This window comes from Ascaphus truei, chromosome 5 (assembly GCF_040206685.1).
Source record: "Ascaphus truei isolate aAscTru1 chromosome 5, aAscTru1.hap1, whole genome shotgun sequence".
In the NCBI taxonomy this organism is placed as follows: domain Eukaryota; kingdom Metazoa; phylum Chordata; class Amphibia; order Anura; family Ascaphidae; genus Ascaphus; species Ascaphus truei.
In genome coordinates, this window is record NC_134487.1 from 278532075 (window position 1) to 278559177 (window position 27103).

The 27103-nt window shown below is 47.2% G+C and overlaps 1 protein-coding gene across 2 annotated transcripts; it reads left to right on the forward strand.

Annotated features, from left to right (window-relative positions):
* UBLCP1 (ubiquitin like domain containing CTD phosphatase 1) lies at nt 1-26830 on the forward strand. Of its 2 annotated transcripts, XM_075602209.1 has the most exons (11): nt 1-342; nt 7317-7408; nt 7855-7940; nt 8852-8967; nt 10377-10475; nt 10859-10896; nt 19622-19720; nt 19930-20052; nt 21244-21360; nt 23282-23409; nt 26241-26830. In XM_075602209.1, the coding sequence occupies exons 1-11, from the start codon at nt 165-167 to the stop codon at nt 26272-26274; spliced, it is 1110 nt and encodes a 369-aa protein (XP_075458324.1). In that variant the 5' UTR covers nt 1-164; the 3' UTR covers nt 26275-26830. The 2 variants fall into 2 exon arrangements, with proteins under 2 accessions (XP_075458324.1, XP_075458325.1); XM_075602210.1 differs by lacking the exon at nt 19930-20052.
* Nucleotides 26831-27103: the final 273 nt, after the last annotated feature.

Here is a 27103-nt window from a genome sequence, read left to right on the forward strand (position 1 = left end):
TTCCGGTTCCAAGTCGTGTTGTGGTTGCGTGAAGCGCCGGTTCCGGCTCCCCCCATGGAAGTGACCCCTGTGCGTGTGTGACCCCCTCTCTCGCCCTCCCCTTCGCCGGTAAGTGCTGGGGACACCACGCTTCGGTTGGTGTGACTCCCGGCGCTTTGTACCAAATGACGCTGAGTCACCGCGGCGCCATGACGCTGTCCCTGATCATTAAGTGGGGCGGGCAGGAGTTCCCGCTGTCCGCGCTGTCCGAGGATGACACGGTGATGGACCTGAAGCACTCGCTGAAGAGTCTGACCGGGGTGCTGCCGGAGCGCCAGAAACTGCTGGGCCTCAAATACAAAGGTGAGTGGGGAGAGACTCGGCTGTGGCAGCCACATAGTGAGCCCTATGGCGGGGGGGAGTCTGCTTCTCTCAGGCAGATGCTCCCTCACTGCAAGTAAAGACTATGCCTACACTGTGTGCCTGACACCCTCAGTGGCATGCCATTCTGCTCATTGGTATCAGAGTAGTCTGTGCCACGACAGCTCACTCGGTATCAAAGGAGTCTGCCACGCCATCTCACTCGGTATCAAAGGAGTCTGTGCCATGCCATCTCACTCGTTGGTATCAAAGGAGTCTGTGCCACTCCATCTCACTCGTTGGTATCAAAGGAGTCTGTACAACGCCATCCTGCTCATTAGTATCAAAGGAGTCTGTGCCACACCATATCACTCATTGGCATCAAAGACATCTGTGCCACACCAGCTCACTCGGTATCAAAGGAGTCTGTGCCACGCCATCGCACTTGTTGGTATCAAAGGAGTCTGTGCCAAGCCATCCTGCTCATTAGTATCAAAGGAGTCTGTGCCGTGCCAGCTTACTCATTGTTATCAAAGGAGTCTGTGCCACTCCATCTCACTCATTGGTATCAAAGGAGTATGTGCCACTCCATCTCACTTGGTGGTATCAAAGGAGTCTGTGCCACGCCATCTTACTCGGTGGTATCAAAGGAGTCTGTGCCACGTCAGCTCACTTATTTAGTATCAAAGGAGTAGGCCACGCCATCCTGCTAATTAGTATCAAAGGAGTCTGTGCCACGCCATCTTGCTCATTAGTATCAAAGGAGTCTGTGCCACGCCATCTTGCTCAGTATCAAAGGAGTCTGTGCCACGCCAGTTCACTCAGTATCAATGGAGTCTGTGCCACGCCAGTTACTCATTGGTATCAGTGGAGTCTGTGCCACGCCATCCTGCTCATTGGCATCAATGGCGTCTGTGCCACGCCATCCTGCTCATTGGCATCAATGGCGTCTGTGCCACGTCACCCTGCTCATTGGCATCAATGGCGTCTGTGCCACGTCACCCTGCTCATTGGCATTAGGGAAGTCTGTGCCATGCCATCCTGCTCATTGGCGTCTGTGCCACGCCATCTCATTGGTAGTAGTCTCTCTCTCATTGGTATCAAGTAATCCTTCAGTGGCATGCAATCTATTGTAATATCATTTATATATAAAGCAACATATTGCACAGTACAATGTTCCCTACTTCAGTGACCTCTATTATAAACTGGTCAAGCGAGGACAGTTAACGTAGTTCATAAGTGCGCCCACTTATCCGAGGTCCCCAAATGACCAAACATGCAGTGATTGTATCTTCTGTAAAGTGAAAGAAGGAATGATGGACACACACTCAAGGCTTTAGTACACAACTATATGAGCATATATTATGCATGTTGTGCCTTTTCAGCTATCCTGCGTAATCGAATAGACGCACACATAGAGCTCTTTGCACTGCATTTCGACCCTACTACTTTGGAATCATGCAATCTCTACAGTGGAGTTCCCCTCCTCCCCAATATCAAGTATTTTTGTTTTTATCTTATTTAATCCAAGGGAAACTATGTTGCTGAACCATGACTCTGACAGCTGCTGGGATCCCCCAATCAGGGAAGATACATTTTATTGTTTTTACTTTTGCCAGTATTTGCAAAGAGAACTTCAAATTTTTTTTTCTTTTCCAATCATACGATTCAATGTACCCTTACGATAATATCCCAGCTTTCTATTGGCTTCCAGAGTGAGGCTAACCCCAGAAGGCAAAGTATTTTTGTAAGGGAATTTCAAAATTTAAATCTCTGCGGGAGTGTGGATTCTCCTGTAGCTTGGAGCGCCACAGTAAGACCCGGGCCATAGAGGTGTGGGGAGAGCGGAGGCGCGCTAACGCTGAGGCTCGCCTGCTTCAGTCAGCGCGATTGCACGGACTTGCAGGCGAGCCAGCGTGCGCGAAGGGAGCCGGGGGGAGGTGGTTGGAGGCGGGGCAGTGACGTCGCTGGGCCAATCGCCCGCGACGCACTGATGTCAAGGTCACGGCGCCGACGTCATGGCGCCGTGACGTTGACGCTGTTGTGCAGTGATTGGAGGTTTTCAGCCGACAGCGCGCTGAAAAACAGCTTGGCGCTCGGCTGAAAACTCCAAAGCCTGAGCACGCCTGCGGACGCTCGCGTGAGCCCCCTCTCAAGGCATCCTCATTGAGGATGCAGGGGCTCAGCGCGGAGCGTCCGCACGCCTCAGCACGGCTGGTCCATCTATGGACGCAGCCTAAGGCTGCGCTTATTGTGCCGGCGATAATGACACAACGTCACGTCAAAACAAATGCATTGTCGCCGGCGTTTATAGGGGACGCGATGGCGCAACGGAGCGACAGTGCTACCAAAAATCTGGTAGTCAGTGGTATTTGATTTTTGAAGAGACGGTCTCCACATGTGACTGACTATAAGCCAATCGGGGAGCTTCTCCGCCCATCTGCCTTCCCCCTTGCTGACGTCACTGGCCTTGTAGCCAGCGACGTCTCCCAAACAAACTTTCGCAATGGCGACAGATGACATAATCGGTCGCGTCTACGTTGCCGGCTGTATAAGCGCAGTGCGCGCGTCAATGATAATGGCAGGGTTTGAGCCTGCAGTTGCTGTACTTGAGGCACGCACGACCGTGAGTGTTGGCGTGGCAGATCTGTGAAAATACAAAAAAATTTTGTGCTGACATCGCTGCGAGCCAATGTGATGTCAGAGCCCCGCCCCCTAGCCACGCACGTCACCGCTTGCGTTATAGCAAGTAAACGCGCACGCCACATGCACTTTGGGCGCCCGCAGGTGCACCAGCCCTTGCTATACAACAAGCCTAAGGCCTCGTTCATGCTGATGGCGCGCAACGGAGCGCCGTGACGTCACGTGCTGATGATGAAGCTTTGGAGATTCCTGGCCATTTAGAAATGTGCTGTTACGGGCGCAGGGTGGGGCATTTCGGGGGCGTGGCCGTGACGTCACGGAGGTGGTTCACCCTCATTGGGCAAACCGCTCGTGACCCGGCCATCGTGCGGCAAATACAAAATAATTTGTCTCCTTAAGCTGCTCCATGGAACGCGCGTGCGCACTTTAGATGATCATATTGACATAATGTGGTCGCGCTCAAGCGCGCGCTCTCACCCTGGACGTGGTCTTAAGCGTTGGGGGAACCTGTTGTGTCTAATATGAAATAATAATAATAAAAATTCATGTGATCAGAAATTGCTGCTTTATCCCGATCAGATGACCACTGATGGAAAAGGAGTCCTCCTTCCTTTCCACTTTGTGATATGACCGTAATCTCTCCTATAAAAACTAGCAGGATTATTATGACGTAGCGAGTACGTCATGGGTACCCCTGGAGTGGCAGATCCAATGACGTACTAGCTAAGTATTAAGGGCACCCAAAGGATTAAGCCAAGAGTGGCCAACTCCAGTCCTCAAGGGCCACTGACATTTAAAGTTTTAAGGATATCCCTGCTTCAGCACAGGGGACTGTTGGTGCCCCTTGAGGACTGGAGTTGGCCACCCCTGGGTTAAGTGGTATGCAGTCTTCTTCACTAAATGGGGTTTGACTAGGGTGTCGTTTAATCTCCCTCATTGACATTTAATCTCCTGTACTATTACACAGCCTCATTGACCGATTACACAGTGCTAATCGAAGACAAATTATGGCAATACAGTACTTAGAGGCTCTCACTACAGCATATAGGGCCATGTTTACCAAGCAGTGCTAAGCCATTAAACATCTAACGGTAAGATCGACTGTTCTAGATGAGGGCACGTAATTCATAAGTGTTTATTTGTTTCTTATGTGAATGATAAATGTTAGGTTATATGCTATGATTTGTATATATATATATATATATCATAATACTGAGTTAAGTTATGGGGAGTAAAAAAAGTGACAAAAACCCTCCACAGGAAAGCAAATATGCAAATACAACTGTATGCTCATCTGCATGTCTTAGGCAGGTCTGCAACCCCGCCTTTCCCCATTATCACCCAGCATACAGCACTTCCACTGCAGCAAGGGATTCTGGGAAATGACATGCAAATGAGCACACAGTGTCACTTTTTGCCTCAAAAACCATTTTTAACATAGTTCCCTATAGGCTTAAGCTTGCTGCATGGTCACAGCTTTGAGCACAGCCAGGGTTAAGGTGCATACCCAGAAAACCACCCACAGACAGCTGTTTCGACCTTGATGGGTCTCATCAGTGTGGGGTTGATTTTAACTGGGTATGCAAAGAGGCTATGGGATAGGCTATACCATAATACTGAGTTAAGTTATGGTGAGTAAAAAAAGTGACAAAAACCCTCCACTTTCCCAGAATCCCTTATATATATATATATATACAAATCATAGCATATAACCTAACATTTATCATTCACATAAGAAACAAATAAACACTTATGAATTACGTGCCCTCATCTAGAACAGTCGATCTTACCGTTAGATGTTTAATGGCTTAGCACTGCTTGGTAAACATGGCCCTATATGATATATATATATATATATATATATATATATATATATATATATATATATATATATCATATAGGGCCATGTTATATATATATAAAAAAAAATGCAGTTGCGCCACTAGTGAAACAAGGTGATTAAAACAATATAAAAATAATAAAAATTAAAAAAAATGTGTATATAAACAATGATATTTCAATCTAAAAAAACATATATATATAAAAAATCTAACGTGCCAATAATAGTGATTACATATATAACAAACAAAGAAAGAAAAACAAAAATGTAGAAAGTCCAACCCTTAGTACATGTCCAGAAAAAATTGAAATAGGGAACAAGATGATAGCCATAGTGTAAAAAAGTAAATTTAATGTTAAAAAAAGAGGACAAGGGGATTAAGGACACTCACAAAAGTACAAGAATTAAAAGCAGTTTGTGTTCCAGGACGGTGTTGCCCTGTTGGTGGTGATTATATCACAAACTGCTTTTAATTCTTGTACTTTTGTGAGTGTCCTTAATCCCCTTGTCCTCTTTTTTAACATTAAATTTACTTTTTTACACTATGGGACGTGCGCTCTCTGTTCTTCTCTCTCTCTCTCTCTCTAATCTCCATATATAATCTCCATATATATAATCTCCACACACCCCAATAAAGAATATCACTTGTGAGCACATTCACATGTATTAGACAGGCCTGCAACCCTGCCTTTCACCATTATCACCTAGCATATACAGCTAAACCCCGTTATAACGCGCCTCGTTATACCGCGATTCGGTTATAACGCGGTTTTCCCGTGGCTCCCGTTTTAAAAAAAAAAAAAAAAAAAAAAAAAAAAATTTTTAAAATTTTTTTTTTACATTTTTTTTTTTGCACACTGCACACACTCACTGCACACACACTGCTCATTGCTCACACTGCCACACTGCACACACACTGCACACTGCACACACACTGCTCATTGCTCACACTGACACACTGCACACACTCACTGCACACACACTGCTCATTGCTCACTGCCACACTGCACACACACTGCACACTGCACACACACTGCTCATTGCTCACACTGACACACTGCACACACACTGACCACACTCACGCACACTCACACACACTTACGCACACTCACGCACACTTACGCACACTCACGCACACTTACAGACACTCACACACACACACACACTCACACACACACACACACACACACACACACACACACACACACACACACACACACACACACACACACACACACACTCACACACACTCACACACACTTACACACACTTAGACACTCACACACACTCACACACACTCACACACACTCACACACACTCACACACACTTACACACACTTAGACACTCACAGACACACACTCACACACACTCACACACACTCACACACACTTACACACTCACAGACACTCACACACACTCACACACACTTACACACTCACAGACACTCACACACACTCACACACACTTACACACACTTACACACACACTCAGACACTTACCCACACTCACACACCCATATACACACACACACTTTCTCTCCCATATATACATACACACACACTCTCTCACTCTACACAGACGGGCCGCGACCAGCACCACCACCCGCTCCCCCCCCTCCTCCCGCGCAGGCAGCGGGAGCACCGGGGACAGCGGTGGGGAGAAGAAACCCCCCGCTACAACCTCCATGCAGGCAGCATGGTTCTGAGGTAAGCGGCGACCTGAGGGACATCCCCACTCCCATCTCCTGCCCCGCGGCCTGTCCCGCGGTGACAGGGTGAAGCGGGGACAGGAGAGACATCCCCGCTCCCATCTCCTGCCCCGCGGCCTGTCCCGAGGTGACAGGGGGAAGCGGGGACAGGAGGGACATCCCCGCTCCCATCTCCTGCCCCGCGGCCTGTCCCGAGGTGACAGGGGGAAGCGGGGACAGGAGGGACATCCCCGCTCCCATCTCCTGCCCCGCGGCCTGTCCCGAGGTGACAGGGGGAAGCGGGGACAGGAGGGACATCCCCGCTCCCATCTCCTGCCCCGCGGCCTGTCCCGAGGTGACAGGGGGAAGCGGGGACAGGAGAGACATCCCCGCTCCCATCTCCTGCCCCGCGGCCTGTCCCGAGGTGACAGGGGGAAGCGGGGACAGGAGAGACATCCCCGCTCCCATCTCCTGCCCCGCGGCCTGTCCCGCGGTGACAGGGGGAAGCGGGGAGCGGAGGGACATGCCCGCTCCCATCTCCTGTCCCGCGGGATGAATATGCGCTAAAGCGCGGCGGCCATTTTTTTTTCTCGCGACCCCGTTAGTAACGCGGTGGTCTCGGGGTGGACCCCGAGACCCGCGTTATAACGGGGTTTAGCTGTAGTGCTTCCACTGCAGCAAGGGATTCTGGGAAATCACCCACCATAACTTTGTGTACGTGTTTTCCGCATAACTGGACCGCTTGTAAGTTTTGGAAGTTGCTTGTATCTGTCATGTAAAACGATGCTTTAAAAATTCTGTTGCAGGTAAACCCGTAGACAACAACATGAAACTGGGAATACTCAAACTCAAACCGAATACCAAGATTATGATGATGGGGACACGGGAAGAGAGTTTGGTAAAATTAGTTCTAATTTTTATCACTGTTTATTTCAAGTTAACTTTTACAAAGCATGATATAACACAACATTTCATTATATCCAATAAAAAAAAGCCCTTAAACTGTTTGACACTTTCCCCAATAATCCATAGTCATTTGAATTTCTCGCAGGTTAATATGAACTTTTCCGACCACGTACGCGCTCTGTCTGCGCTGCTTGTATACAATATAAACGCCGGCGCTACAGGTCACTTTAGGGAAGTCACTAATGGCAAATAGACAATATTCACATCTACAGATAACAGGCAATATTCATGCAAGAGAAATTAAATTGGGGGTCACATTAAAAATCCCAAAGTAGAAATAAAAGTAGAATAAATCCTTCTTTCTCAGATGAGTGTTCCTCTGCCTTGTATATCTATAGGAAGTGCTTGAGTCTTTTATTTCATGTTGTGTTCTGGCAGGAGGACGTGCTGGGACCACCGCCTGACAATGATGAAGTTGTAAATGATTTTGATATTGAAGAGGAAGTTGTTGAGGTAGAAAACAGGTAATCTGCTGGTGTTCCGTACGTTCATTGCAAATCATGAGTGCTCAGTGTCGCTGCAAACCGTGGCCGCTCTGCAGTTTAGGGTTTTGATTGCACACGACAGTCTGTGTATGTTGTATAGCTGGCCAATGTTACTGTATGCCATGCTATGCATAATGCTGTAGGTGTTTTTATGTAATATTTTTTTTTTGTTGTCCAAATTTAAAAGAGAATAATATATACCAGTGGTTTTCAACTTTTTTTGTTGTTGCTGAGGAACCCTGTAATTATATTGTGAAATTCTGCTGATTCAAAATCCTCTGAAAAACACCGATATATACGTTAAGCAGTTTGTTTATTATATTGCAAGGAAACGAGTGAAACTTGCCCACGGTCACAAGGAACTGACACCGGGATTTGAGTCAGGTTCCCCTGATTCAAACTCAGTGTCATTGTTTTCAGAACACAAATCTATGCCCATAACTTGTATTCAAATATATAAGACGTCATTGCTCCTGTAACATGTCCACCGTTTTTCTTCTGGTATCACAATACTTCCTAGTCCGTATTTACATTTTTTTTTATGATAATGGTGCAATCTTTGCCACGCGTAGTGTTTTTGTTAGTTTTCTTTTAATTAAACTCTTTATTCTCTAACGTCCTTTTTCATGAGCTTTCATGATGCCTTTTCTGTAATTTCTACATTTCTGGAATATAGCAAACATGGCTGCCAATATTCCATGGGGGGCGGGGGGGAATGGCTTTAGTTCAAGAAGTATCATTTTTAATTCCAAGGAGAAAGTAAACATCAATAAATAAAATCAGGGTACTCTGCATTCTGGCGTCTCTGTCAAAGAGTTTCCATTGGTGTGATCGCTGCTTCACAAAACTTGTCTGTCTTTTTAGCAAAAGTAAAACGCAATTCTTTCTAGGGAAGAAAACTTGGCAAAAATTTCCCGGCGTGTTAAAGATTACAAAGTGGAACTTATAAATGCTCCGAGGGAAGGAAAGAAGCTCCTGGTTTTGGATGTTGACTACACACTGTTTGGTGAGTGCTCTGCATAACACACCTCTTTAACAAAGCATGTGGGTAGCTCTGTTGGCTGGTGCTATACCTCTCCCGTGCATTAACCTTGGCCCCTTGCAGACAGACTTACTGGAACACCTTCCTACTGTTTCTGTAAGTTCTCCCCGTTTACCACTTTGGCCTCGACCACGGAGGCGCTGCGCAGGCGCTTGCTCACGCTGGCCACACACATTGCCTCAATTTGTTTCATAGCAGCCAGCGTGAGCAAGCGCCTGCTCGATGCTTGCAGAGCAAGCAAATTAGATTTTGCCGCTCACAAGCCCAATGAGGGCGAAACAGCTCTGTGATGTCGTGGCCGAGCCCCCAGACGAATCGCCCGGCCGAGCAGGGCGCAGTGCACGAGCGTCAGCGCGCCCGATCCCTGCCTGGCCGCAGCCTTAGATTGTGAGCTTTTCGGGACAGGGGCACCTTTTCCTATTGTTGCTTTTTATGTCTGCATAATTATTCCCATTCCCATTATTCCCTTATCCCTATTATGTGTTATATTATTATTGTCACGTGTATTACTGCTGTAATGCATGGATGGCGCTATATAAATAAAGATATACATACATTACATTTAGGAATACTTCCCACCTGAATTGTTTATTCTTGTGGTTACTGCAGGAGGCGTGAAGAGCTGTTGAAGCTGTATTTGTCCAGGATACACCTGGAGATTTGTTATTTTGTATTTTTTTTATGTATGGACCAGCATTGCTGTGCCGTTTCTGTTGAACCTTTTGCTTTAACGAATGTTTGCGTTCTCACAAATTGAGGAAGGAGCCAAAAGAATACAAACAAAAGAACACTAGAAAGATAAATAGGAAAACACTATGATGCTACTGTATCAAATACGTAAACTCTAGACCATTAACAAAATGCCTAAAACGTTATTTAGCATTTATGTGCATTTCTGAAGGAGTTTGTACTTGGAAATGTAATGTCCCTGCCTCATTGTGGTAATGTGTCACCTAGGTTCTGTATTTTTTGTTTTTTTATGTGGTGGTGGGATTTTGTATTGCTATTAACAAGTTTTCAATAAAATCCCTTTGTAGAAATGTCTATGTACACGTTTTGTACAGCACCATCGAGAAATATTTTGGATATGTACTGTAGTGGGTGTCTCACTTACACTCAGTTGCTGTCTTTTTTGCTCTATGAAAATAAGAGTAGCATTTTCTCTAAATACAAAAAAAAATATGGTTTAAAAAAAACGAAAAACATCAAAAATGCTCTGTATTAGGTGAGGGCTGTATGAATATAACAATGTCTAATTTGCTTTTTCAAAGAGGCACAATCAATCACGTGTCTAGTTTGGAATCTAAATTTCTATAGAGCATTCACCTTGATTACCTTTTACAGACTGCTGAAACTCTCCAAATTTGTTTCAGATCATCGGTCCTGTGCAGAAACTGGGTTAGAGCTCATGAGACCGTACTTACACGAATTTCTTACCTCTGCTTATGAAGACTATGACATTGTAATATGGTGTAAGTATTTGAATTACAATTCTGGGATCCGCTTTCCCCTGTCATTTATTTTCTTGTTCCTAAAATGACTTCTGCCCAGTAAAACGACATAGAAGGGCAGGAATAACCTATTGGTTCACATCATTTTAAATGTTTATAATTGGAACCAAAGACTTCCTCCTGCAGCTTTGTGAGCAGCAAAGCATTAATGTTTCTGACCTCCTTTTCGAGACGTCTGGTCCGCAGCATTTTTGCTGTTCATGTTTTTTGGTCTACTGGACTATTTGTAAGAATTAAACGTCTCGTTACACGTTTGCTTAATTGTCCGCATCCGGAACACAGTTCTAAACTTGTTTTAATCACACAGCTTTATTTATTTTTAATTATATGTTTTGCCATTCTAGCGGCAACCAGTATGAAGTGGATCGAAGCCAAAATGAAAGTAAGTTTGAAACATAATGATTTATTAGCAGAACAGGATATAGCAGATGTTACCTGTTACAACACTGTGCTCCATTTATTTCCAACATGGCATCAATATTATAAACACTGCGCTGACAGTATAAACGTTTGCGTTGGATGCCATATTCCATTTGGGCAACATCTCATAGGTGAGTTTGCCCCCCAATATAGCAGGATTTATCACCTAATGTGGGTATAACACTTCCAAGAAATGTTGATTTACTTTATGCACCGTTTGGGAAGTAGAACAGTTTGCAACAGGTGAGATCTTTTCCAGTACATTCCTGCTATTTACTGTAAAGCGACACACGAGGCTTTTTAAAGCTGGCAAATATTTATTTATTTTTAACATGGGATTGAAGCAGGGTGTCTCTGGAGCTGAATCCCATTCATTTCAGCTCCGGGGACCCCCTGCTTCCAGAGATGCTTACCTTTAGGGGGTGCCGGTAACTACACGGCTAGCAGGGTTCACATAATGGCGGACTTTTGAAGCTCCCACGCACTGCGGACGAGTAGGAAGTCGTGATGTCATCCGGTGTGGCTTCCTATTGGTCCACGTGACGCGGATCTTTAAACTTTGCGAAGCTTCTGGCATCCCTTTTTGAAGGTCTGTATCTCGGGAAGCAGGGGGTCCCGGAACGGAAATTAATGTGGTTGAGCTCCGTAGACCCCCTGCTTCATTCTATGTTAAACAGTAATATTAAAAAGCATGAATTGCTCCTTTTAATAGCTGTGAGGCATGTTTCATCAGAGATCGATTTCTAAACAGACGAGATATGCAAGATCCTCAATCAAAATCAATATTGCTTCCGCCGCCTGGAATTGTGATATCAAACCTGCTTTCTTTTCTTTTTTCTTGCCCTGGTCCCTATTTTGGAATTTGTTCTGGCCACACTTCTTTTCTATTTATTGTCTTATGCAAGGAAGTGCGGTAGTCATTCTCAATCATTAACTGCATTTTAAGTGAATGATTAGCAATAGTAGGACATCCTAATGCCAATTATATTGGTAAGGTAACATGTTTTCCTGCTGAAAAAAACAAGATGCCTGTAACGCTTTCTTGAAGTTCAGTAACTGGCCCAGAGTCGCACTGTCCAAGTCCATCAGGATGATATCTGCTACCACACATACAATCGGACACCGATTTGTTACTCTTATAAAATCACTAGCTGAGAGCCCCGGCGTTGCCCGGGATGTTTGTGGTGTGGGTGTGGCATTTGGGTGGGGAGTGGTCCACGCGGCCCATGTGCGGTGGTAGTGCTGCTGTGGCTGTACTGATGGTGATTGTATTGGTGTGCTGATTTGGGAGGGTTTGGTGCTGATGTGGGGGTGCGGATGTGGGTGTGCCGATGGGGGAGGTGCAAAGGTGGCGATGTGTGGGTGCTGATGGTGTTGATGGGGGCTGGGAATGGTGGGGAGCCGAGAATGCCAGTGTGCTGGGGGGGCATGGGATACCGGTGTGCTGATGTGGTGGTGCTGGGGTGTGTGTGTGTATACATGTTTGTGTGTATACATTGTATGTGTGTGTGTGTATACATGTGTGTGTGTGTGTGTGTGTGTGTATGTGTACGTGTGTGTGTATACACGTGTGTGTGTATGTGTATACACGTGTGTCTGTATACACGTGTGTCTGTATACACGTATGTGTGTGTATACACGTATGTGTGTGTATACACGTGTGTATACACGTGTGTGTATACACGTGTGTGTGTGTATACACGTGTGTGTGTGTGTATACACGTGTGTGTGTGTGTGTGTATACATTGTGTGTATGTATATATTGTGTGTATGTATATATTGTGTGTGTGTGTATACACATGTGTGTATACACGTGTATACATGTTTGTGTGTGTGTATACATGTTTGTGTGTATACATTGTGTGTGTGTGTGTGTGTGTGTGTACATTTGTGTGTGTACACATGTTTGTGTGTGTATACACATGTGTGTGTATACACATGTGTGTGTGTGTATATGTGTGTGTGTGTGTGTATACATGTGTGTGTGTGTGTATACATGTGTATGTGTGTATACATGTGTGTGTATACATGTGTGTGTGTATATACATGTGTGTGTATATACATGTGTGTGTACACATGTGTGTGTGTACACATGTGTGTGTGTACACATGTGTGTGTGTACACATGTGTGTGTGTACACATGTGTGTGTGTACACATGTGTGTGTGTGTACACATGTGTGTGTGTACACGTGTGTGTGTGTACACGTGTGTGTGTATACACATGTGTGTGTGTGTACACATGTGTGTGTACACATGTGTGTGTATACACATGTGTGTGTGTATACACATGTGTGTGTATACACGTGTGTGTGTATACACGTGTGTGTGTATACACGTGTGTGTGTGTGTATACACGTGTGTGTGTGTGTATACACATGTGTGTGTGTGTGTATACATGTGTGTGTGTATACATGTGTGTGTGTGTGTATACATGTGTGTGGGGGGTGGGGGGGAGGGGAGGTGGTGGGGAGTTGGGAAGGGGGGTGGGGGAGGTGGGAAGGGGGGTGGAGGTGGTGAGGAGTTGGTGGGAGGTTGTAAGGGGGGAGTGAAGGGAAGGTGAAGGGAAGGTGAAGGGGGGGTGAAGGTGGGGGTGGAGGGGAGGTGAAGGGGGGGGTGGAGGGGAGGTGAAGGGTGGGGGTGGGGGTGGAGGGGAGGTGAAGGGGGGGGTGGAGGGGAGGTGAAGGGGGGGTGGAGGGGAGGTGAAGGGGAGGTGAAGGGGGGGGTGGAGGGGAGGTGAAGGGGGGGGGTGGAGGGGAGGTGAGGGGGGGGGGGTGGAGGGGAGGTGAGGGGGGGGTGGAGGGGAGGTGAGGGGGGGGTGGAGGGGAGGTGAGGGGGGGGTGGAGGGGGGGTGGAGGGGAGGTGAGGGGGGGGTGGAGGGGGGGTGGAGGGGAGGTGAAGGGGGGGTGGAGGGGGGGTGGAGGGGAGGTGGAGGGGAGGTGAAGGGGGGGTGGGGAGGTGGGGGGTAAAGGGGAGGTGGGGGGGTGAAGGGGAGGTGGGGGGGGTGAAGGGGAGGTGGGGGGGGTGAAGGGGAGGTGGGGGGGGGTGAAGGGGAGGTGAAGGGGGGTGGAGGGGAGGTGAAGGGGGGGTGGAGGGGAGGTGGAAGGGAAGTGGAGTGAGGGTGGGTGAAGGGGGGTGAGGGGAGGTGAAGGGGGGTGAGGGGAGGTGAAGGCCGCTCCCTCACCCGTCCGGCCGCTCACTCACCCGTCCGGCAGCTCCCTCACCCGTCCGGCCGCTCCCACGTGTATCTGTGGCGGGAGTCAGCTTGTTGTGGCCGCTCCCCCGCTGTGTCCCGGGCGCTCGCTCGCTCCGCTGACTGTAGCGGCGCCGAGGGGGGGGGGGGTGGAGGGGAGGTGATTTGAAGGGGGGTGAGGGGTGGGTGAAGGCCGCTCACTCACCCGTCCGGCCGCTCCCACGTGGAACTGAGGCGGGAGGCAGCTTGTTGTTGCCGCTCCCCCGCTGTGTCCCGGGCACTCGCTCCTCCGCTGACTGTAGCGGCGCCGGGGGGGGGTTTGAAAGCGCGGGAGACACGGGGAGAGGAGGAGGTGCGCGCGGGTGTGGAGGCTGATTTCGGGGAGGAAGAGGCGGAGGCTCCGGCGGGTATGTGAGCCCCCCCGGGTTATACATGCTGCTAATGTACACCCCCCCCCTACTGTGTGTGTGTGTGTGTGTGTCCCTGTGTGTGTGTCCCTGTGTGTGTGTCCCTGTGTGTGTGTCCCTGTGTGTGTGTCCCTGTGTGTGTGTCCCTGTGTGTGTGTCCCTGTGTGTGTGTCCCTGTGTGTGTGTCCCTGTGTGTGTGTCCCTGTGTGTGTGTGTCCCTGTGTGTGTGTGTCCCTGTGTGTGTGTGTGTGTGTGTGTGTCCCTGTGTGTGTCCCTGTGTGTGTCCCTGTGTGTGTGTGTGTCCCCCTGTGTGTCCTTTGGGCCGTCACTCCGCCTCAGGCCAATGAGAGGTGTGCGGGGGCGGCCCAAGGGACCAATGAGATTTCCCCTAGGGACACCGGACATCCAGCATGCAGGCAGGCAGGCATACAGTGCTTTCACTAATATAGTATAAGATTGTTCCTTCATTTAACATCTGTATTTCATACCCTTTGTTGCCATTGCATCCAGAGTAAAAATCCAGAACTCCACCTGTTGCAGAAAGCGTTTGTCCATGTCGCCACCCCGCCTTGGGGGGGTTGTACCTGTTCAAGGTTCATCGCTTTCAAAGTACAAATTGGGTGGTCAGCTGGTAGAAAATGTAACGCAACAGGACTTCCATCGCCCAGGGCATGGTTACTGCTTGCTTGCTCTCGCTTGCTGCTGCTTGCCACCGAGCCCCTACAGCCGCAATTAAAGAGGCTTTAGTAGGGGCTCGCGCATGCTTACCCTTGCTTGCTGAGGCGCGCTTGAACAGAGCCGACAGTGAAATTTTAAATTCACGCGCTGACTCCGCTCACGTGACGCCTCAGCAACCAATGGAAGGAGAGCAGGGAAATGTGAACGGGGTCTGGTGCCAGCGGAGTGAGTGAGTGTACCTTCTGCCCGATCCCTGTGGCTGTAGGCCTGCGGGAGATGGAGGGGGCTTGCGCTGCCGGGGGGGGGGGAGCGGGTGATGGGCCTCCTTCTGCCCGATCCCTGTGGCTGTCAGCCTGCGGGAGATGGAGGTGGCTTGCGCTGCTGGGGGGGAGCGGGTGATGTGTCCCCTTCTGCCCCGATCACCGTAGCTGCCTCCCTGCCTGCGCTGGAGATGGAGGGGGGTTGCGCGGCCACTGGGGGGGGGGGTGAGGAAGGGGTTGTGTCCCGGAGCAGGGGTGGCAGCAAGGTGGTGTGTGTGTGCGTGCGTGCGTGTGTGTGTGTGTGTGTGCATGTGCGTGTGTGTGCGTGTATGTGTGTGTACCAGTGTATGTGTGTGTGTGGTGTGTGATGTGTGTGCATGTGCGAATATATTTATCAAAGTTGCACAATGTTAATAAATAATTTATTCTCACATGTCTTTTTTTTTAAATTTTAAAATATTATATAATATACACACACACACACACACACACACACACACACACACACACACACACACACGTTCCCCAGTGACACACAGACCACTTCAAAGTGACACATACACACACACTGACAGCTACCAAGTGACACACACACACAGTGATACCCGCCTCCCAAGCGCTTGCTGTCTCCTCTGCAAGGACAGCAAAAAGCTCCTGGTAGAACGAGCGGCAGCAAGCGAGAGCGAGCAGCAGCACCTAAGCGCTTACTATGTCCAAGGCCTTAGTTCTCCCTTAAGGTGTCCCTCCCTTATATATTTAATAGTACTTTTATGTTCATCTACATCTGAAAGGTCTTGTGGACATTTAAAAAGATAAATACACTGGGCGCTAGAGCAATTTACGGAAGTATTGATGTATTTCCTACCACTATAGGGATGATAGCATTTTTTACCCTGTGTAAGTGAATTACAAAGACCACATTGTGTGCATGAAAAAAATCCCTTTTTTATGTGAAAAAGGATTGGCAATCTGTATTTATACGCAGGATCTGCTTGTACTAATAGATCCTGTAACATTTTTTTTTCTTATAGACTATCAGTCATGCCCCGTTTTACATTTATGGGGAGAGTTCTTTATCCCCTTCAATAATCGTCCATAACTGGCGAGTGGTCGATGCTATTCTACAAGACCCAGTTTTAAAAGTTTGAACAGAAGGAAGAATCTGTTATTGTATCTTGGTTCTAGTGCAGGGTTTCCCAAACTTTTTTTTCCGTGACCCGGTTATTTTTTAACTTCTTTTTCGTGACCCACTAAAATTTTTATCGCCTATAGGGCCTGCACAGACACACACACAGCCACTGATATACACACACACACACACACAGCCGCTGATACACACACATAGCCACTGATACACACACATACACAGCCACTGATACACACATACACAGCCACTGATACACACACATACACAGCCACTGATACACACACATACACAGCCACTGATACACACACACGCACACACACAGCCACTGACACACGCAGCCACTGACACACACCCAGCCACTGACACACATGCAGCCACACAGACACTGCTACACACACACACACACTGATACACACACTGATACACACACAGAGACACTGCAACACACACACAAACACTGATACACACACATTTACACTGATACTGATACACACAGACACTGATTCACACACAGACACACACACACACACTGATACAGATACACACAGATAAACACACACATAGACACTGATACACACACACACACACACACACACTCGCTCTCCCCTATACTCACACAGACACAGACAGTGAATTACAGGCAACGACGGATGTGAGTGACTTGATTGGGGGCCAGGGACACTTGGGTGGGAGAGGGGGGGGCAGGGACACTTGGGTGGGTGGGAGAGAGGGAGGGGGCCAGGGACACTTGGGAGGGAGGGAGGGGGCCAGGGACACTTGGGTGGGTGGGAGGTAGGTGGCCAGGGACACTTTGGGGGCCAGGGACACTTTGGGGGCCAGGGACACTTGGGTGGGTGGGAGGGAGTGGGCCAGGGACACGTCGGTGGGAGGGATGGGGCCAGGGACACTTGGATGGGTGGGAGTTAGGGGGCCAGGGACACGTGGGTGGGAGGGAGGGGGCCAGGGACACTTGGGTGGATGGGAGGGAGGGGGCCAGGGACACTTGGGTGGGTGGGAGGGGGCCAGGGACACTTTTGGGGGCCAGGGACACTTGGGTGGGTTGGAGGGAGGGGGCCAGGGACACTTGGGTGGGTGGGAGGGAGGGGGTCAGGGACACTCAGGGGACCAGGGACACTTGGGTTGGCCAGGGACACTTGGGTGGATGGAAGGGAGGGGGCCAGGGACACTTGGGTGGGTGGCAGGGAGGGCGCTAGGGACACTTATGGGAGGGGGCCAGGGACACTATGGGGCCAGGGACACTTGGGTGGGTGGGAATGGGCCAGGGACACTTGGGTGGGTGGGAGGGAGGGGTCAGGGACACTTGGGTGGGTGGGAGGGGGCCAGGGACACTTGGGTGGGAGGCAGTGACTGGGTGGGGTGACTTACCTTGCCGCCGGACGCTTTCCCCTGCTGCCCCCGATATCCCCTGCTGCCCGGGACGGGAGGTGGGATTGGGGGCACGGGACGTGGGCTCGGGAGGGGGTGCCACGGGAGGTGAGCTCGGGAAGTTGGCCGCGTGGGGAAGCGGGTCGCAGTAGGAGCTTGTACTTCCACCCTCCCCCATGTAACGTGCGGGCCGCAGAGCAGCTGGTACTTCCTCCTCCGTCCCACGTTGGGAGCGGGGGGGAGGAAGGGAGCGGGCCCTGCTTGCCCTGCGCAAGCGCACGGGACCGCAGGGGGAATCGCCGCCATTGTTTTTTAATTTGAGCGGGGGGGACGGGAGACACCGCGCGGCCAGCCTTGCTGCGACCCGGCAATTTTGGTGCCGTGGCCCGGTGCCGGGTCGCGACCCACCATTTGGGAAACGCTGTTCTAGTGGATAATCTAGCCTTGTGGCGTGCCCGCTCCAGTGTACTCTGACTATACCTCCTTTCCTTAAATTTCATAGTCATTTCACTGAGTTTTTTTTTTTTCCCCTTCACAATCTACAGGGTCACTGCAAATCCGCAGGACCCTAAAGTATTGTGAAATCGGTAAGCCTTGTATCAGCTTAGAAGGATGAAAACTACCCCTGCTGTGGGAGGTATTCCTATCAGTGGGTTTTTGATAGTGGTCAAAATTACCCCGTTCCTCAGTATAACCTTGACATCCCAAATTTGTATCTGATGTATAAATCTCAGGATTGAACATCATCTTCAAATCAATCCTATTGAAAAAAAGACCAATAAATTGCAGAAGAACCACATGGGAGCCCCGTCACACCATAAATACATTATCTATATTGCGCCAACTCTTCTAAATATCCTATATTCAAATTTGAATATGATGGCACACCAGGGCTCCCCATAGCCGTTCCCTGGATTTAGAGAATTCCCATCCCCCCCAAGAATAAATTTAAGATAGACCAGTGTGTTCCTTAGCTAGATAATATTTTTGCTGCTGATCAACAAGATTCATTAGAAATATTTGGGTACAAGGAAGAGATATCCATAGAAATCAATATACAATCGGGATACAAAGTTAATAGTTTGAAGTCTCATACGCATCTTACCTTTTAACACCTCTCACCCTCCGGACAACTCAATTTATCGTGTGTGAAAAGAACTTTAAAGGGGCCGTAAAATTGACTAGTGTAGATAATTTTTTTCAGTTATCTAGTGTATATTCACTTTTGCGGTGTCTCTACAGCTGCTTTTAATGTAGCAGGTAACATTGAGTACTGCTAACAAAAACGTCTACTGCTGTTTGTTATTTTTAGGTTTACTTTTATACTTCATATTTTAATTCTGCACAAAAAATGTGTATGTTGAGCTTCCTGTTTAAGGGGGTCACATTGATATTATTTGCTTACACACTCTAATTGGCAGAAATGTAGCAATAAGCAACTGTATTGCACATCAGGTATGCTCAGAAAGTGTGTGTATGTTGTTAATCAAGCATTTGACTTTATAAAGCACTTTTAAGGGTATTTATTAAGTAGCTTAGCTTGGATCTTTCCTTTTGGGGTTTTATTGCTATACAATAAACCAATGCCTAACTGGAACTTGTTTTTCTCTTTCTGTAGGAGCTGGGTGTCAGCACAAATGCCAATTATAAGATATCTTTCATGTTGGATAGTGCTGCCATGATCACTGTTCACACACCCAGAAGAGGCCTCATTGATGTAAGAGTAGAGGAATCTTTGTTCTTTTCATGAGGGTTTAATAGCTGATGTTTTCAGGGCCTTGTGCGCCCTTCCCGCCCTTTAAAAAAAAAAAAAAAATTAAACACTATACAGTTGCCCCTCTTATTTAACCTTCCCACCTCCTCTCACCTTTCTCTTCCTCTTCATCCTGTTCCCACCCCCTTCTCACCCCGTCTCCCTCTTCTCAGACCATCAGGGCAGGGTGGCGGCAGAGATGGGAGGGAGAGGAGGACCGCGGGAGCGGAGCATGGCGGCAGAGTAGGACGACAGCCCGAGAGGACCTGCGCTATAGCAGCGGCAAACACTTCCAGGTCAGACAGCTGGGGCGCGCTCCTCCACAGCCATTATCGTCCTCTGCCGGCCTGCTTCATTCCTGCGGTTCCCTGTCCTCCTCTCATGCACGTCTGTGCCGCCGCTCTGCTTTATGCCCGTTGTCGTTCTCTGCTCCCGCCTCCCCCCAAGATTTGCCACCCTAAGTGACCGCCTAAGTCGCATAAGGGTTGCACCGCCCCTGGATATTGAACGTGTGTAGAACAGACCTGTCTCCTCCTGCGCTATATACTTATGACCTCTCAATCTCAAACATACCTTCATGTAGGTCCAGAGTGGCCAACTCCAGTCCTCAAGGGCCACCAGCAGGTCAGATTTTAGGGCTATCCCTGCTTCAGCACAGGTGGCTCAATGAAGAATGGGAGTTGGCCAACCCTGATGTAGATCAATTCAAAGGTATTTGTCCTTTAGAAGTACATGGGGCAGAATTGTAAAAAAAACAAAAAAACTTGGCACTTACCATTCTAGCAGACAAACAACTACCAGGTGAATAACCGTCACCATGATTTGGACTCTTCAGTCTCAACCACAAGTATGGCTGAGAATCTGAATCCATGCATAGAGATGGTAAAATATGGAAATGTCTTATATTTTAATTGAAAGTGCAATCCTTAATATTGACATCCACAGCTGTTACACTTCAGGCACACCTGCTTATCACTTTGCAGCTCTCAAGCAAGTCTTTCATTCTTTTACCTGTTGGGGCAGACACTTCTCACAATTGAAGCAGGAATCCTACCCCAATTTTTGTTTCTATACAGTGATTAAACCACGGGGTCCCCGGAGCTAAACAGTGCTATTTTCAGATTTAGGCACCACTCGGCTCCCCATGTCCCTAAAGTTTTCTGTGCCGGGTTCACTTCCTGGGAATTTAAAGATGGCATTGGTGGTCATCCAACAAGAGACTGCATTGTCATCCTATTGGCCAGAGCGTCGAATACCATTTTGTGTCACTGTGACTGAGTGGAGATCCCGTCAACGAAAACTGTGTCTGGGGATCCGGGGTGTCACCAGAGCTGAAAATAGCATGGTTTAACTCTTGGGGGGTCCCCCTGGTTCAAGCTGAAATTGCTGCTTTAACTTTCCTGAAATATATGTTCCTGTGGGGCAGCCCATATTACCCACTTAGTATGAAAGTTCTCACATGTTGCTGCTTTCATTTTGTTTTATAGGTAAAACCTCTTGGGGTGATATGGGGCAAATACTCCGAGTTCTACACTAAAAAAAATACAATAATGTTTGATGATATTGGACGGAATTTCTTAATGAATCCACAGAATGGACTAAAGGTAAACTCGAGAAGTAAATCGTGGCGTGTAATGGTTTCTGTGGTTTTGGGGTCCGTTGCAATGGTCTGTCACTGAATGGAGCAAACCACACCTCGACGGATGACGGTGCGACTTTCTATTGGCCCACGTAACGTGGGAAATATAAACGGCCATTTTGTTTACCTGGGAAGGGACGGTACCGGCGCTATTTTTTTCAGGTAAGTATTTCAGGAACAAGATGGTCCCCGGAGCTAAAACTAATGTAGTTCAGCTTTGGAGACCACCTGCTTCCCACCCCACCCCACCCCAAAAGATGGGGTAAAAGTAGACAGGGTGGGACTGCTCCAGTAAGTAGTCAATTGTCATAGCTGACATTTTGTTGCAAAAACATTTACGGTAATATAGTGGTAGGCAACATGATATACTTCGGTTCAGTGACGTAGCTAGACATGTGCGGTCCCCGGGCAAAAAAAATTCAGAGACCCCTTGTTTCTCTCTCTTTGCCCTTTCTGGCGCTCTCTCCCTTTGCCCTTTGCTCTCTCTATCTCTCTCCCTCATGTCTTTCTTTTCCCTCTTACATATTTCTCTCTTGTACGTCATTTTCTCCCTGTGTCTCTTCCTTCGTGTATCCTTTCCATGTCTGTTTTTACCCATGTGCTTTAACCCTTCCCCTCCCTCTCACCTTCCCCAGCCTGTCTCTCAGGCTGCAGCCCCACGCTGCACTACTTGAGGCCCCGCCTACGGAGGCTCTGCAGTGGAAGGCATTTCCGCTCTGTCCTTCCTACTACATCTCAGGTCCCCGCCCCCTGACCCAGGCCTCGCCCACCTGCAGAGGAAGGGATTTCCCTCTGTTCTTCTACTGCATCTCAGGGCCCCGCAATGTGCATAGGGGGGATAGCGGGCCCCCAAAGGGTGCAGGCTTTGCCCGGGCTATAGCTACGCCCCTGCTTCAGTGACCGCATGTAAATCCCTTGAGTCCTCAAAAGGGCTGCACGTTACGTGTATATGTATGTGGTGCATAGTGAAAACTGTCCCGCTCCTCCTCTTACACTAGTGATGAGCACAGGAGAGGAGTGGACAGTACAGTATTTATTAAGCTGCTGAGGGGAGAAGCTACTATGGCTGCTACCGCTGAGCGCGCTCATGCTTGAGAGAGGTGACGTCACCAACTCTCCAAGCATGAGTGCCGGGTGTCCTGCATAATTTTGCAAGCGCAAGCAAAAAATATTGATTTTATCTGTTGAGCGTGGCCGTGCAGGTTGACAATGACTGAAGTAAACGCGCCAGGCGCGCTCAGTGGCAGCGGGGACGCAGCCTTAGCCAGCAACAGTTCTGCACTGAGAAAGGGAGAGTGGGTTAACCAGAGGTTGGGGGCCGTAGGTGAAGTCCCTGAGGGCTGCACATTTCCCCCGGATCGCCTGTTGCCACCCAATTCAATGAGAGGTAGGATAGAGCCATAGACTGACCCTTCTTATTGTGATGCTCACTGAACTTCACATAATAACCCTTTTGTTGATGCAGTAAAACTCAAAGGGTTAAAGAAGCAGTTCTCCCACTTCACCTCCCCCCCCCCCCACTTTTTTTCCCTTCAACCCCAGTGAAAACAAATTGGAGGTTTAAATCCCCGGCAAGCAGCAACGTCATCCGTTGTGACTTCCCATTAGCCCGCATTACACCTGGGATTTAAATTTCCTGTTGCTACCTTTCCTGGTAAGCTTTTTGAAAACTAGGGGGTCCCCTAAACTGAAACTAACGTGGTTTAGCTCTGGGGGACCACCTGCATCCCATCTAGTTATAAAAAAAAAAACGGTGGGGGGGTCAGAAGGAAGTGCTGCTGCTTTAAGTAGACATGTTGGTGTTTCGTAATGTTAGGTTTTAGATTCATAATTTTTAATCCATATTATGTTGGTAAACGGCTTTTTTGTTTTTACTTCACAAACAGATCAGGCCTTTCATGAAAGCGCACCTAAATCGGGATAAAGACAAAGAACTTTTGAAGCTATCTCAATACCTTAAAGAAATAGCAAAATTAGAAGACTTGTCAGATCTAAATCATAAACACTGGGAAAGGTAAGGGTTATTAAGTGATGATAATATTTGGAGCCTTAAATGCACAATCTTGTTCGCCCCATTATTTTATATATATATTGTGCTGTATGTTGGGTGATAATGGGGAAAGGCGGGGTTGCAGACCTGCCTAAGACATGCAGATGAGCATACAGCTATATTTGCATATTTGCTTTCCTGTGGAGGGTTTTTGTCACTTTTTTTACTCACCATAACTTAACTCAGTATTATGGTTTAGCCTATCCCATAGCCTCTCTTGCATTCCCAGTAAAATCAACCCCACACTGATGAGACCCATCAAGGTCGAAACAGCTGTCTGTGGGTGGTTTTCTGGGTATGCACCTTAACCCTGGCTGTGCTCAAAGCTGCGACCATGCAGCAAGCTTAAGCCTATAGGGAACCATGTTAAAAATGGTTATTGAGGCAAAAAGTGACACTGTGTGCTCATTTGCATGTCATTTCCCAGAATCCCTTGCTGCAGTGGAAGTGCTGTATGTTGGGTGATAATGGGGAAAGGCGGAGTTGCAGACCTGCCTAAGACATGCAGATGAGCATACAGCTATATTTGCATATATATATATATATATATATATATATATATATATATATATTCCCGCGCTCTTCCCCAAAGCATTTAAATGCGCAAGGCCTCTGTAACTCTCACTTACCTTGACTCAGACGGCTTCGGCTGACGGCAAGGCTGTGTCAAATGACACCACGGGGTGACATCACATGACTTGCAGCATCATTTGACACTCAAGAACAGGTATGGGGGGCACGGGCACTGTAGAAGAGCAGGCAGTGGGGCCCAGGGCAAAAAGTTTCCCTTTAGAGAATAGATCATTTTAAAGTGCAATCCCTCCTAGTACAAAAGGGCACCAATTACATAAATCTAGATTTTAACCAATACGTATTTTGACAGTTAATGTGTCAACCTGGTGAGCTGAGACTTGGGAGTGGTTGGATTTTCTCTAGCTAGTCCCTTCTGTACGATGTCTGTTCAACAAAAGTTTTCACTGCCAAGGCCCTTTCCTCTCCCCTTACCTTTTATTGGGACAAGGACAAGGTGGGATACGGGTAGATGAAATACTTGATTGGCCCCTCTTAAACATATTTGTACATAATTTCCAAAGAAGCAAAATGGGCCAAATATTTGCTTTTATCCATGATAGACCTGCGTAAGGAAGCCAATTAGAACATTTGTTTTTTTTTTTTTTAAATAATGGGATCTTTTTATCTTTACGCCTTTGGGATTGCACCTTCAAAGCAGCACCGTGAATTTCATAAGAATGCGCTTAAAACTGTTTGCACCTGATTTGTGCCAGTATATCGTATATTTGTTTCGAATACAAACCACATGTATTGGCATTCTTCTTGGATTTGCTCATAGCACTGCGTTTGTAATATTTCCTTCCGCTATATCAGGGGTGATCAACTCTAGTCTTCAAAACCCCCACAACAGGTCAGGTTTTCAGGATATCCAAGCTTCAGCACAGGGCTCAATCAGTTGGTCAGTCGTTGACTGGCCAACTCCATTCGTCAAGGCACACCAACACATCAGGGTTTATGGATATCCCTGCTTAGGTCTTAGACTGAGCCACCTGTGCTGAAGCAGGGATATCCTGAAAACTTTACTTGTTGGGTGGGGGGGAGTCTTGAGGAGTTGAGCACCTCTGTGCTAGATCACGCAATCAGAGTAGGACTAAAATCACAGTTCAGCTCTCTGTAACACTGAGTCTAAGGGAACGTAGGGGTGGGGAATTAACTGCAGCTCCAATAAGGGCTTCACTTGTTATTGCAAAGTAATTGAATGTTCTCTATGTTGTCACGTCTTTAGTTTAATTGCAGTACTATGCAAGTGCAGGTTTAAAGGCAGACTGTTTACCCTTATTCGTGCGTGGCATTAAGTGTTAAATTGTGTATACAGTATGTTCAAAATGTGAGCTATTCAATAATGAAACTACACATTATGTATAAGATAATGCATTGAACCTTGATTCACAACTAATCTCTGTGGCTTGTGCTTCTTGTGTAATGACACAAACCTGCCTTTTATTCACTACTGCCAAGTGAAACACCAGGTGAACTAGGGGACGGGTTTGTGTTTGTTCCCAGAGAAACCGAAGTTTGAACAGCTAGTAATTATTTTTTTTTTTAATTATTATTATTTCAAGTGCCAATTTTACAGTTACTTTAGCCTCTCTGTTGCTTTGTGCCATAAATGAGATCACAATGCAATAACTGCATTCTGACTCTAGTTTAAAGGTAGTCTACATACTATATGAAGGTATCCTCAAGAAACAAACATAAGGTAACTTTCCAGATAAACCTAAAGTTAGGTCTAATACGAGTCCACATGAGTTTCCCATTTGAAATTTCGAGAGAGCTGTGTTGGTTTCGGGTAGAATAAAAAGTAAAAAAAGCACACTCGTGGTCTTGTGAAAGCAGTCTTTATTAGGAGTGGTTTATTTAGACCACTTCCAATAAACCCTGTTTTCACAAGACCACATGGGTGCTTTTTTCTTTAATTCTGCACGTACAGCACAGATCTTTCCATGTCCCAGTGAGCACCCCGTGGCAGAATACTACGGTACATTACGTGAATCCTCCTTGCATCTTCAATCAACTTTGGATTCGGGTAGAACAGAGGGAGTCAGCCGCTGCAGTAACAAAATCCATAGTGTGAACATGCAGCTTGTTCATTTTCTCTGGCAGGAGAAGGAATACTCTCGGATGACCCTTTTTAAGTTCAGACACTTTGTAGTTCAAAACTGTTTTTTGTTCCCAGCTATATTTACTCACATCAAACATAAATATGTCCCTTTTTTTCACAGGTATCTTTCAAAGAAGCAAGGTCAAGCACCTTAGTTGAAAGGACACGTTTTTTTTATTTTTTTTTCTATTTTTGTTTTGTTTCTGGGGCCCTGCATGGAAGCTTAAATGGAATTCAGTCTTGCACGCTCCATTTTTGGGTCGATGAGGATTTGGGTTGTTTGACTGAAGATATCTGATTTTGCTGATCTCCGGGAATGTTTTACGCATTTTCTCTAATGATGGAAATTACTAGTTTCAATACGCCATCCGTCATACTCAAACATGCGGCACTAAGTTCTCCGTGTGTGACCAAATCCCAATTTTTGATAATTCCAAATATTTTTTTTATTTATGTATTTTTTTTATATATATGCTGAGAACTCAGTACATGTAGTAATTTTGGGTGTCTAACCTTTTTTCCAAATTTCTTTTCCTTATGTAAAAGCGCTACTCACATCATTTCTTTTTAATTTGAACCTTTTGTTTTTTGAGATGCGAAGGTGTAGTAGAGCATCATTTGACTTCAGGACGGAAAAGAACAAACCCTTGCAGAAAAAAAAGGTCATTTATGTAATATACCGAAAATAAATAAAATGTCGATAAACTGAAAGTAATGGGTTTAAATGCTTGACTTGTGATATATAGGAAAAATGTACCCCCTTTGCAGTATTTCATGCTTTTGTAGCGGAAGTGGTCAATCTTCCAGTAACATATATATTCAAGGTTGTAACTGGGGGTCCTTGAGAATTTAGCCAAGCTATTTTCTGCTCTGGGGCCCCCTTGGATTCCAAGATACTTACCAGAGAAGTTACTGGTATTACTTCTTTTTTTTACTAGGACAAGGAGCAGTTCAGTCAGTAAAGACACTGGCTGTAAAACAATG